Source organism: Eumetopias jubatus, unplaced genomic scaffold (genome assembly GCF_037043125.1).
Source record: "Eumetopias jubatus isolate StellerSeaLion01/CBP00866 unplaced genomic scaffold, mEumJub1_p1.0 scaffold_8, whole genome shotgun sequence".
Classification (NCBI taxonomy): domain Eukaryota; kingdom Metazoa; phylum Chordata; class Mammalia; order Carnivora; family Otariidae; genus Eumetopias; species Eumetopias jubatus.
This window is the reverse complement of record NW_028274814.1, coordinates 84,790,716-84,802,873: the sequence shown is the minus strand read 5'-3', so window position 1 is coordinate 84,802,873 and position 12,158 is coordinate 84,790,716. Positions and strand designations below refer to the sequence as shown.

At 42.7% G+C, this 12,158-nt stretch overlaps 1 protein-coding gene across 2 annotated transcripts in view; it reads right to left on the bottom strand.

Moving 5' to 3' along the window:
* RBMS2 (RNA binding motif single stranded interacting protein 2) overlaps positions 1-12,158 on the bottom strand; it is a 65,307-nt gene that overhangs the window by 4,575 nt on the left and 48,574 nt on the right. For both annotated transcript variants that reach the window (XM_028110918.2, XM_028110919.2), the window contains 5 exons: positions 11,347-11,504; positions 5,288-5,367; positions 5,048-5,157; positions 4,670-4,716; positions 4,403-4,496 (listed from right to left, as the gene is read on the bottom strand). In XM_028110918.2, the coding sequence (XP_027966719.1) occupies positions 4,403-4,496; positions 4,670-4,716; positions 5,048-5,157; positions 5,288-5,367; positions 11,347-11,504 (489 nt within the window). The remainder of the gene's footprint in view (positions 1-4,402; positions 4,497-4,669; positions 4,717-5,047; positions 5,158-5,287; positions 5,368-11,346; positions 11,505-12,158) is intronic.

Genomic DNA, 12,158 nt, shown 5'->3' with positions numbered 1-12,158 from the left:
AGACATTTGATAAAATCCAGCAGCAATTTATTAAAAAAACCCAAAAAACACTGATATGAGGAATTCTTAATCTCAGGAAACAAACTGAGTGTTGCTGGAGTGGTGGGGGGTGGGAGGGACGGGGTGGCTGGGTGATAGACATCAGGGAGGGTATGTGCTATGGTGCGCACTGTGAATTGTGCAGGACTGTTGAATCACAGATCTGTACTTCTGAAACAAATAATGCAACATATGTTAAGAAAAAAGAAAAAGAAGAAGATAGCAGGAGGGGAAGAATGAAGGGGAGTAAGTCGGAGGGGGAGACGAACCACGAGAGACGATGGACTCTGAAAAACAAACTGAGGGTTCTAGAGGGGAGGCGGGTGGGGGGATGGGTTAGCCTGGTGATGGGTATTAAAGAGGGCACATTCTGCATGGAGCACTGGGTGTTATGCACAAACAATGAATCATGGGACACTACATCAAGAACTAATGATGTAATGTATGGTGATTAACATAACAATAAAAAACCCAAAAAACAGTAAAATAGAGTCTAGAAAAAAACTATTTACATATTAAAGGCTAGTACCAAAACCTAGCTGTTAACATTAACCTAAACAAAGATATATTAAAACCACTACATTTATAATAATTATAATATAATACAGTAGGGTCAAACAAATACAATTAGATAAGAACACAACTGGCATAAAATTGGAAAGGAAGAGAAAACTATGATTTTTGCACTGATGATACAACTATATACCTAGAACACTTAAGAGACTCAGTAAAAAAAAAATGCTAGTAGTAATAAGGATTTAGTACATTAGCTGCACACAAGATACATGAACATAAACCAACAGTTTTTCTTCAGTGTATCCATAGCATCTAGAAATGCTTATAAAATTATAGAACACTTAGGAATATATTCAACAGGAAAAGCATAAGATCTATATAAACAACACTAACATCTTATTGAAGGGCATAGTTGTTTTCTTTTTAAGATTTTATTTATTTATTTGAGAGAGAGAATGAGAGAGAGCAGGAGAGGGGGGAAGGTCAGAGGGAGAAGCAGACTCCCCGCTGAGCAGGGAGCCCGAGGCGGGACTCGATCCCGGGACTCCAGGATCATGACCTGAGCTAAAGGCAGTCGCTTAACCAACTGAGCCACCCAGGTGCCCATTATTGAAGGGCATAAAAAAAGATTTAAAAACGAAAAGAAATACTACATCTTGGGTAAAAAGAATACTTTTTTAAAAAAAATTTTATTTGAGAGAGGGAAAGAGAGAGAGATTAAGAGAAAGCACGAGCAGGGGGAGGGGCAGAGGGAGAAGCAGGCTCCCTGCTTGATGTGGGCTTGATGTGGGGCTCGAACCCAGGACCCTGGAATTATGACCTGAGCCGAAGACAGATGCTTAACCGACTGAGCCACCCACACACCCCGAAAAGAAGAGTTCTTAAAAAGTCAATTCCCAGGGCACCTGGGTGGCTCAGTCGATTGAGCATTCGACTCTTGGTTTCAGCTCAGGTCATGATCTCAGGGTCGTGGGGTTACCACACTTAGTCTGCTTGAGATTCTATTTCTCTCTCTCCCTCTGCACCCCCCAAACTGACCTTTCAAAAAAAGGTCAGTTCTCTTAAACTAATACATAAATTTAATGAAATTCCAGTTAAAATCATCAGCTTTCCAAAAATTAGATATAAACTTTATACAGAAGAGTAAATGCCAGGGCGCCTGGGTGGCTCAGTTGGCTAAGCAACTGCCTTGGGCTCAGGTCACGATCTCAGGGTCCTGGGATCGAGCCCCGCATCGGGCTCCCTGCTCAGCAGGGAGTCTGCTTCTCCCTCTGACCCTCTCCCCCCTGGTGCTCTCTCTCAAAAAAAATAAATAAAATCTTTTTTAAAAATATTAGAAGACATTCTGAAAGCCACTGTGATCAAGTCAATGTATCACCAGAGTAAGGACAGACACAGTGAGCACCAGAAGAGGACCAAGGACACAGAAACAAACCCCAGTATTTATTATAGGTGGCATTTTAACTCACCACTGTTTAATTTTTAATTCACTGTACTAATAATCCATTAATTCAAATATGATTTAATAATTTGGTGCTAGGACAACCGGTTAACATTCTGAAAGAATGAAATAAAATGCCTATCTGGTGCCCCATACAAAAATAAATTCCTGATGATTACATATTTAAATTTTACTGTAAAACAATAAAATAAATCTTGGAGATCATATGTATAATATAGAGACTGGGAAGACCTTTTTAATTAAGAAATTCAAAAGCTTTAGTGGAAATGCAGACATATTTAACTGTACACAAATTTTAAACTTTTGCGGTTTTTTGTGGTGCAAATGAGTGAGTCCCAAAGTATGGTCCCTGGACAGGCAGCAGGGGCAGCAGCAGCATCTGGAAACAGAAATGCAAATTCCTGCCTCCTAGCCTAGTCTTACTGAATCAGAAATTCTCTGTGTGGTGCCCAGTAATTTGGGTTTGATAAGCATTCCAAGTGATTCTAATAGACAGCTCAAGCTTGAGGACCACAACACAAAGTCAATGGACAAAAATTAAATCTGGAAAAAACTATTTGTAAGAAAGATAACATTCAGAGGATTGATACTTTAATAATATGCAAATGTGGTAGCCCCTGGGTGGCTCAGTCTGTTAAGCAGCTGCCTTCGGCTCAGGTCACGGTCCCAGGGTCCTGGGATCGAGCCCCGCATTGGGCTCCCTGCTCCGTGGGAAGCCTGCTTCTCCCTCTCCCACTCCCCCTGCTTGTGTTCCCTCTCTTGCTGTGTCTCTCTCTGTCAAATAAATAAACAAAATAAATAAATAAATAATATGCAAAAGCTTTTTGTAAGTTGATGGGAAACGAATAACCAAACAGAAAAATGGGCCAAGCATATCAAGAGCAATCAGAGAAGAGTAAATCAAAATATGACAAACAGGGGTGCCTGGGTGGCTCAGTCATTAAAAGTCGGCCTTCGGCTCAGGTCATGATCTCAGGGTCCTGGGATCGAGTCCCGCATAGGGCTCCTTGCTTGGCATGAAGCCTGCTTTTCCCTCTACCCTTCCCCCCTGCTTGTGTTCCCTCTCTCGCTGTGTCTCTCTGTCAAATAAATAAATAAAATCTTTTAAAAAATAAAAATAAATAAATAAATATGACAAACATAAAAAGACACGCTTAAACTTGACTATAGTCAGGGAAATGCAAATTAAAGTAACAATGCACTTTACACCTACAGAGATAGGAAAAACTGAAAAAGACCAATGTCACTTATGGCTGGAGGGAAATGGTCACTCAGACATTGCTAGTGGAAATGTGAACTGACACAGCCTTTGTGGGAAGCAATCTGGCAACATCTGTAAAACTCAACATCCATATATTATCCAACCTAGCAAGCCCACTCCTTGGACTCTAGCCCCCAGAAATAACAGGACTCAGATTTAAGAATGTAGGCATAAGGATCTTTACATATGCATGGTTTTGTTTCTGGGGATTAGAGTTCAAGGAATGGGACTGCTAGACTGAATAATATGTGGATGGAAGTATTATTTGTACCAGAAAACCCCTGAAATCCAATTGAATACCCTTCACGGAGGTAGGGTTGAAGAATTCTGGTCTCTCTGCGGCATGAAATATACTGCAACTGTTTAAAAAAGAAATAATTAGAACAAAAAGTCTCAACATTAGCTACATCAGAATCACCTCGAGGGCTTATTAAAAAACTCAACTGGTGGGGGCAGGGACACGGGACAGTGGAAACGAGAGGATTAAGAGGTACAGAGTAGCAGGCAGAAGATATGTGAGTCACAGGGATGAACAGCACAGCATAGGGAATACAGTCAATAATACTAGAATAACTTTGTATGGTGACAGATGGTGAACAAAAAGAACAGATTGCTGGGACCCATCCCGAGAGTTTCCACTTCAGCAGATCTGGGGTGGAATCCAAGAATTTATGTTTTTTGAAATTCCCAGGTGATACTGCTCATCCAGGCACCAAACTTTGAGACTCACTGGTTTAAGATACTGTTAAGTGAGAAGAGTGAAGTGTAAAAAATATATTTAATCTGGCCAGATTTTTGTAAAATAAACAATGACTTCCAAAACTGTATACATATGCGTATATGCACACGAAGAAAAACCTGGAATTTTCTGAAATATATGGAATAATAGGAAATTAAAAATATAGTAATAAAAGTTTACTTGTGGACACAAAGAGGATTCTACCACAACAGTCTGTATATATGTCATGTGATCACACGTTATGCTTTCATGTAAAATTATTTGTGAGCAGTATGTATAAAGGAAAAACTAAAAAATAAGGAGTTTCCAGCCTTATGCTCCTTTACCTAAAGCACAGTGACAGGGAAAACCACCACACCCACCACTTTTTCGGGCATGAACGTACCTGATAGGAAGACACAGGAGATGGAAGGTACGGGGAGAGTGCAGACTGAGCAAGCATCCTGTTGGGGGTGATGTTATAAGGAGCCGGGTAAAACCTGGAGGAAGGAACCTCATCAGTAAGGAGCCACAGGAAACCACAGGTAAGAGCCCCACTGACAGACACAGCCACTTCCCACTAGCTGCTGCTTAAAAATCAAGATGAAACATCCCAGTGCCTGGACAGGCCGTTGTCATTTTCGGGTAGCCCAATTCTGTAAAACACCCTTACCCATTCTGAAGAGCTGTGGTGGGGTCATAGGTCAAGGCCATACCACCCTACAAAGGAAGAACACAGTGTTCATAATGCGAGCCCTTGGGGGAGAACAGGAGGAAGCCCAGAGTGTCAAGTCTGGGACGTATTTGATTCAACAGATTAAAGTGAAGTCTGGACAGGTCCTACTACAGCCATTCCAGAGTTTTCCTGGTTGTGCAGGCTGCAAAATCCCACTAAAGACCCACACTGAAGATCATGTTAAGCAGCCAGCCATCTCTCAGTTACTGTAACTCTGAAGCTAGCCATTCCTGCTACTCACAGGAATCAGGCCCTGGTAAATTCCATTCCACGTTAATGTCCTTAGTACTCCTGTCTCCTCAGAGGTCCTCTTACCAAATCTCCATTCCTTGGCCAGGCCCGTCCATTTTGCATATATTTCCCTTGGTTCTGTCGTTTCTTTGGACCACCATCAGCAAATTTGCAAAGCAAGGGATCAGATGGGGCTGCCAAGAAAGAAAGACACAGCTGAGTCTCACCTCACTGAGTCCACTCACACTCATGCAAAATGCCTCCAGAATCTTCACTGGAAGTAACAACCTATGGCTCTCTCAGCCTGATTCCCAGATGCCTCACCTGGTACTCCAGCAGGTGTCTTAATATATTTTCCATTAAAGTGGGTGATGATGGCTTCACACTTCTCTGTGGACTCCATCCTAAGGAGCACAAGAGGGGTTAGGCTCTAGCTTCTCCAGGATCTGCGCTCCCCCTACATTCAAAGAGAAAGCTCTAAGTTCCCAGCCCACAAATACTCCAAAAGTTGTGACTATAGAAACACAGTTTCCTCCACACAGATTCAAGGTATCTTGAAGAGGCAACCCTAGTTTCTAATGAACATTCCCTCAACTGGCTCCTGTAGGGCTCCTGAAAAGAAAAGTGAAGCTATGAATATTCCAAAGACACTGATGGATGGGCCTACTATTAGGTCTGGTTCTTAAACAAGAAACAAGAATACAATAAACAGTGGCTATCATCATCATCATCATCATCATTTTTTTTTTTTAAGTAAGCTCTACACCCAATGTAGGGCTTGAACTCATGACCGTGAGATCAAGAGTCGTATGCTCTACCCACCGAGCCACCAAGGTGCCCCATGTCACCATTATTTTTTGTTACAAAATTCCTCATGGAAATTGTTCCCTCACTCCAATAAAACTGCACAAACTAAGAACTTGCCAATGTTTACTTTTTGCTTCTGGTTATGATTATCAAGGTCTAATTAGCTACTGGTAATATTAAGATTTCTTGAAACTAGAGGAGGAAAGAACAGTAAGACAGAGTTCATGGTCTACAGTGATAGAAACAACAATGTTGGGAACTACGGAGTTAAAGTATCTTGTTGGGGAAAGACAACTGAGTAAGGAATCAGAAAATCTAGATTCTTGCACCAGGTCACCCAAAATTCTGTGAGTTAGGACCTGCACAAAACCCCATTGGATCCATTCCTCATTTCTGCATTAGATATAACATCCATCTACCCTACTACAGATCAAATGAGATAATGTATTTACATATGTTCTAAAAATTGTTAAGGGTCTATATGACACAAGGTACAGTATCTTCCCCTCCTTTCCTTATTTATTTATTTTAGAGATTTGATTTATTTACTTGAGAGAAAAGAGTGCATGAGTGAGCACAAGCTGGGGGGAGAGGGGGAGGGAGAGAGAGAAGCAGGCTCTCTGCTAAGCAGGACCGGGATCATGACCTGAGCCGAAGGCAGACATTTAGCAGAAGCTTAACCGACTGTGTCACCCAGGCGCCCCTCCCTCCTTCCATATTTAAATTAAGTCTCACTATCTTTTCTATGCCAATAACCACTAAAAATATGAACCGGTCTTATGAAGGTGGTCACTAAAAAGAGGCCTCACATGGAACCTTTTAGGGAAAACCCATGAGCTAGGTATCCCAGAGCAGCAGTCTTTAGTTGGGTTAACTTCTACTCCTTAATCTTCCAAGAGCGTGAGCAGGCCCGGGGAGTTTTAAGAGAATTGCTCGCAGATAAGCTCTTTCCTAAAACTAGCCTGCCTGAGGACAGGTCGTGCTCACTGATGGTCCAGGGCCCTCTCACAGCCCCTGCTCTGCCCTTCCTTCACACGTATCCCCAAACTCAACATGAGGCAATGATGCCTGACTTTTTAAGTCTTTTTCTAAGTCAGATGTCTTTCATTCTTTCAGCAAGCTGGACAACTCAACAGGTTGTTGACGCATAAAAAAATCAGTTTTGACAGATCGATCACCTTGGTTCTTGGCTTATAACTGAGAAGAAATTCAAAGAATTCCTATTTTAACAAAACTCTTCCTATTCCCATTTACCTATGTGAACAAGGTTCTCAGCATGAAAATAAAAAACAGGAACAGAATTGATATTATAGCAATAAACAATACTCATTGTTGGCTACATGACCTAATTGGAAAAACCTAAACAAAATAAAATTATCCATGTCATAGGAGTAAGCTTTTCCAATAAAATTTACTTTATGTGGGGTCCCTGGGTGGCTCAGTCCGTAAGCATCTGCCTTCAGCTCAGGTCATGATCCCAGGGTCCTGGGATCGAGCCCCTCATTGGGCTTGCTCCCTGCTCTATGGGAAGCCTGCTTCTCCCTCTCCCTCTGCCCCTGCTTGTGTTCCCTTTCTCACTATGTTTCTGTCAAATAAATGGATAAAATCTTAAAAAAAAAAATTTACTTCATGTGTACAGTCTCGTAACCACAGGAAAAAGATCTCATTTATTGTATATACGTATTTTTGTTGCAGAGAAGTATGACAGAACGATCCATAAAAAAACTTTCAACTATAAAAATATTCTATACTTGAATACAATTCTGTAAGGAAATAAAATGGAAATACAAGATCAAGAACAAAAAAGGAACACTATAATAAAAATTATATGAATTATGACTATTAAAAAAAATGTCCTAAGTATTTTTTTTAAGTAGGCTCCACCTCCAGGCTGGAGCCCTACACAGGGCTTGAACTCACTACCCTGAGATCAACAGTTAGATGCTCACCTTCCTGAGACACCCAGACAACCCACCCTAAAGTATTTTTATTTTTTTTAATTCTTTTTTTAAAGATTTTACTTATTTATTTGACAGAGAGAGACACAGTGAGAGAGGGAACACAAGCAGGGGGAGTGGGAGAGGGAGAAGCAGGCTTCCTGCCAAGCAGGGAGCCCGATGCGGGACCTGATCCCAGGACCCTGGGATCATGACCTGAGCCGAAGGCAGACGCTTAACGACTGAGCCACCCAGGCACCCCAGAGTATTTTTATTTTTATTTATTTAAATATTTTATTTATTTATTTGTCAGAGAGAGAATACAAGGGGGGGGGTGCAGCAGGCAGAGGGAGAAGCAGGCTACCCCCTGAGCAGGGAGCCTGATGTGGGACGATCCCAGGACCCTGGGATCCCGAACCCAGCCGAAGGCAGATGCTTAACCAACTGAGCCACCCAGGTATCCCTGGTCCTAAGTATTTTTTAAATGGATGATTTTGTGTATCAAACTGCTATGACATTTAGATCTATTTGGATATATTTACAAATAACATGACAGTTTGTTGGTTTTTAAGATTTTATTTATTTATTTGACACAGAGAGAGACACAGTGAGAGAGGGAACACAAGCAGGGGGAGTGGGAGAGGGAGAAGCAGGCTTCCCGCAGAGCAGGGAGCCCGATGCGGGACCCGATCCCAGGACCCTGGCATCACGAACCTAGCCAAAGGCAGATACCCAACCGACTGACCTACCCAGGCATCCCAATAGTTTTATTTAAAATGTCAATATTTGTAATTTGCTGGAAATTAGATTTCACAAGATCTAAATGTATGAAGAAAATGTATAGGTAGTAGCATAGGAACATGCAAGAGATTTCACGGGTTTTCAACTTTTCAAAGCCAGTTTCCAAACTGGGCTCCGAGGCACCCTGTGCCACTGTGGTGAGCTCACAGAGGCATAGGCAGGGGATTTTTTTAACTTTCTGAAGAAAATAGAGCAACATCTATTGGATTTGTTGAAAACCAATGTGTGACAGGAAATGAGGGTGTAAGTGTCCAATCTGATTCCAAGGTTTGAGAAGCTGTGAAGTGTTCAACAGGTACACATTCCACTAGTAAGTATAGTAAATATAGTTATTTAAGAATGGAATAAAAATCCTTTTCTTTCTTCTTTTTTTAAGATTTTATTCATTTATTTACTTAGAGCTTGAGCGAGCAAGCAAGCAAGTGGGGGGAGGAGCAGAGGGAGAGGGACAAGTAGACTCTACACTGAATGCAGAGCCCAACACAGGGCTTGATCTCATGACCCTGAGATCATGACTGGAGCCAAAATCAAGAGTTGGATGCTTAACCAACTGAGCCACCCAGGCGCCCTTTTTTTTTTTTTTAAGTAAATTCAACTTCCAATGTGGGATTCGAACTCACAACCCCAGGATCAAAAATCACATGCTCTACCGACTGAGTCAGCCAAGTGCCCCTTAAGTATTTCTTTTGGTCTAGAGCAAAAAAAATTATTGACACAACTTAAGGTGCCATGAACTGAAAAGGGTTGAGAACCTCTGCTTTAAAAGAGTGCGGGAGGCAGGCGCCTGGGTGGCTCAGTCGTTAAGCGGCTGCCTTCGGCTTGGGTCATGATCCCGGGGTCCTGGGATTGAGCCCCGCATTGGGCTCCTGGCTCAGCAGGGAGCCTGCTTCTCCCTCTGCCCTTGCTGCTCCCCCTGCTTGTGTTCTCTCTCTGTCAAATAAATAAATAAAATCTTTAAAAAAAAAAGTGTGGAAATTAGATTTCACAAGATCTAAATGTATGAAGAAAACGTATAGGTAGTAGCATAGGAACATGCAAGAGATTTCACGGGTTTTCAACTCTTCAAAGCCAGTTTCCAAACTGGGCTCCAAGGCACCCTGTGCCACTGTGGTGAGCTCACAGAGGCACAGGCAGGGGATTTTTTTAACTTTCTTAAGAAAATAGAGCACTGCCAAACACAGTGATCTGAAGGGGCACCTGTACCGCAATGTTTATAGCAGCAATGTCCACAATAGCCAAAATGTGGAAAGAGCCCAGATGTCCAACAACAGATGGATAAAGAAGATGTGGTAAATATATACAATGGAATATTACTCAGCCATCAAAAAAATGAAATCCTACCATTTGCAATGATGTGGTTGGAACTAGAAGGTATTATGCTAAGCTAAATAAGTCAATCAGAGAAAGACAATTATATGATTTCACACATATGTGAAATTTAAGAGACAAAACAGAGGATCATAGGGGAAGGGAGGGAACAATAAAACAAGACGAAATCAGAGAGGGAAGCAAGCCATAAGAGACTCTTAACAATAGGAAACAAACAGGGTTGCTGGAGGGGAGGTGGGAGGGGATGGGGCAACTGGGTGATGGGGGAGGGCACATGATGTAATGAGCACTAGGTTTTATATGCAACTGAGACACTAAACTCTACCCCTGGAACTAATAATATTATATATGTTAATTAATTGAATTTAAATTTAAAAAAAGTGGGAGCAAAAACAGTTTGATGACCACAAGCCTAAGAACTCTCTTTTAGTTATACTTGGGATTGCCAGCAGGTGGTGCTACCAAGATTGAGTTGGCTACGGAAGATGCCCTATTCCTTGTTCCCAAGATCTGGATAAACACCCCAGAGTAAGGGAGTGTTCCTGGACCAGACAAGGTATTATAAAACAAAATGGGACCTTCAGATCACGTATTCCAATAGTTTTCAAACTTTCAGAAAAAGCAACGGAGTCTCCTTTCAAACAAAATCTTTTTTTTTTTTAAAGATTTTATTTATTTATTTGACACAGAGAGAGAGACAGCGAGAGAGGGAACACAAGCAGGGGGAGTGGGAGAGGGAGAAGCAGGCTTCCCGCCGAGCAGGGAGCCCGATGGGGGCTCGATCCCAGGACCCTGGGATCATGACCTGAGCAGAAAGCAGACGCCCAATGACTGAGCCACCTAGGTGCCCCTCAAACAAAACCTTAAAATGAAAGCAGAACCATTTCTTCAGTGGGCTGGAAGAGGCCAAAGCTCTACAATGACACCTAGGCTCAGAAGAGGGCACCCTGGAGAACACCACAGCTCTAGAGAACACCTGAAGAAAATCACTCATCTAAATCACTTTCCACTTCACAGAGTAAACCAAGGCTCAGAAAGGTCTGATATCACAGGGGCAGTCAGTGGCAGGGTTGGTTCCAGAATCTAAGTCTCTCAACAGAACTGAAAAGGAAGAACACATCTACTTCATCCCACTGATCTTGAAGCCAGAAGGATTGGGGTGCTGTTCTACCACCCACTGCTAGGGGACCCTGGGCAAATCACTTCACAGTGGAGACTCTGGTTTCATTATCTATATAAAAGGATACAGAATTATTTTATTCTGCTTGGGTCTGGATCAAAAGAACAAATGCTAGAGTAGCAAGAAATAGTGGGGAAAGGATAAAGATTTTGAGGGCAAATGGGTATTTAAGTACTGTGACCTATAGTTTAAATGAACTTCTGATTCACTGTCAAGTACTTCAGGCCAAGAGTCTGGTCCCTTGAGGGAGGGGGGCAAAGACTTTTTTGGTGACCTTCTAAGGGACATTCTTCATTAACCTCATCATTTCCCATTCTGGCATCCCTCACCTTGCAAAGCCAACACCTCTGCTGGTCCCACTGGTGTCTCGGAGGATTCGAGTGGAGATAACCTGGCCAAAAGGCTTCAGCATCCCCTCTAGTTCTTGCTCATCCATGGAGAGTGGAAGGTTTGATATGTATAAATTTGTGGGGTCCTGTTCCTGTTGCTGTGGGAAAAAAGGGAGGAAATGAAGCTCACATCTCTTATCCCTTCCCCCCCTCAGCCCTTATCACAGAATGACATCTCAGAAAAGACACAGTAGGAAGGGGCCCACATAAACAAAGGGAATCTTAACTATTTATAACACCTAGTCCCGCTCCCATGGATTGTATGTTGAGTCCAGCCAAAAAAAAAAAAAAAAAAAAAAGGCAGACTTACTATTTCTAGTACTTTACAAGCCCACTGATGACATTTTGGCTGTCTCTTTAAGAACGAGGCAGAGCAGCGCTCCTCCCTCGTGGCCAACAGCCTATTGCCGGGCTGGATTCTCAGGACGAGCTCCCCTGCTCGCTGTTTTAAGTAAGTCCCCTCCCTCCTCTTCCGGCCACCGCAGAACCCTCGGAGTAGGAATGCCTGTTCACTCCCCAGTGGAGAGAGAGCAGGAAGGGGGAGAAGGGGGAAAGGGAAGGCGATGTGCTGGGGGCTGTGCTAGGGCCCTGATGGCGAGTCACTGGGTCACCATGAGGCCCGGAGAGCTCTAGTCTCATAGGAACTCTGAAAGCTCCTAAACTCCGTTGTCAGAGGGGCTCTTCTCCGGCAAGAGGAGGTGGAAGAGCCCCTCCAGGGGGCAGAAGGTGCAAAATGGCAGTAACTTCCCAGA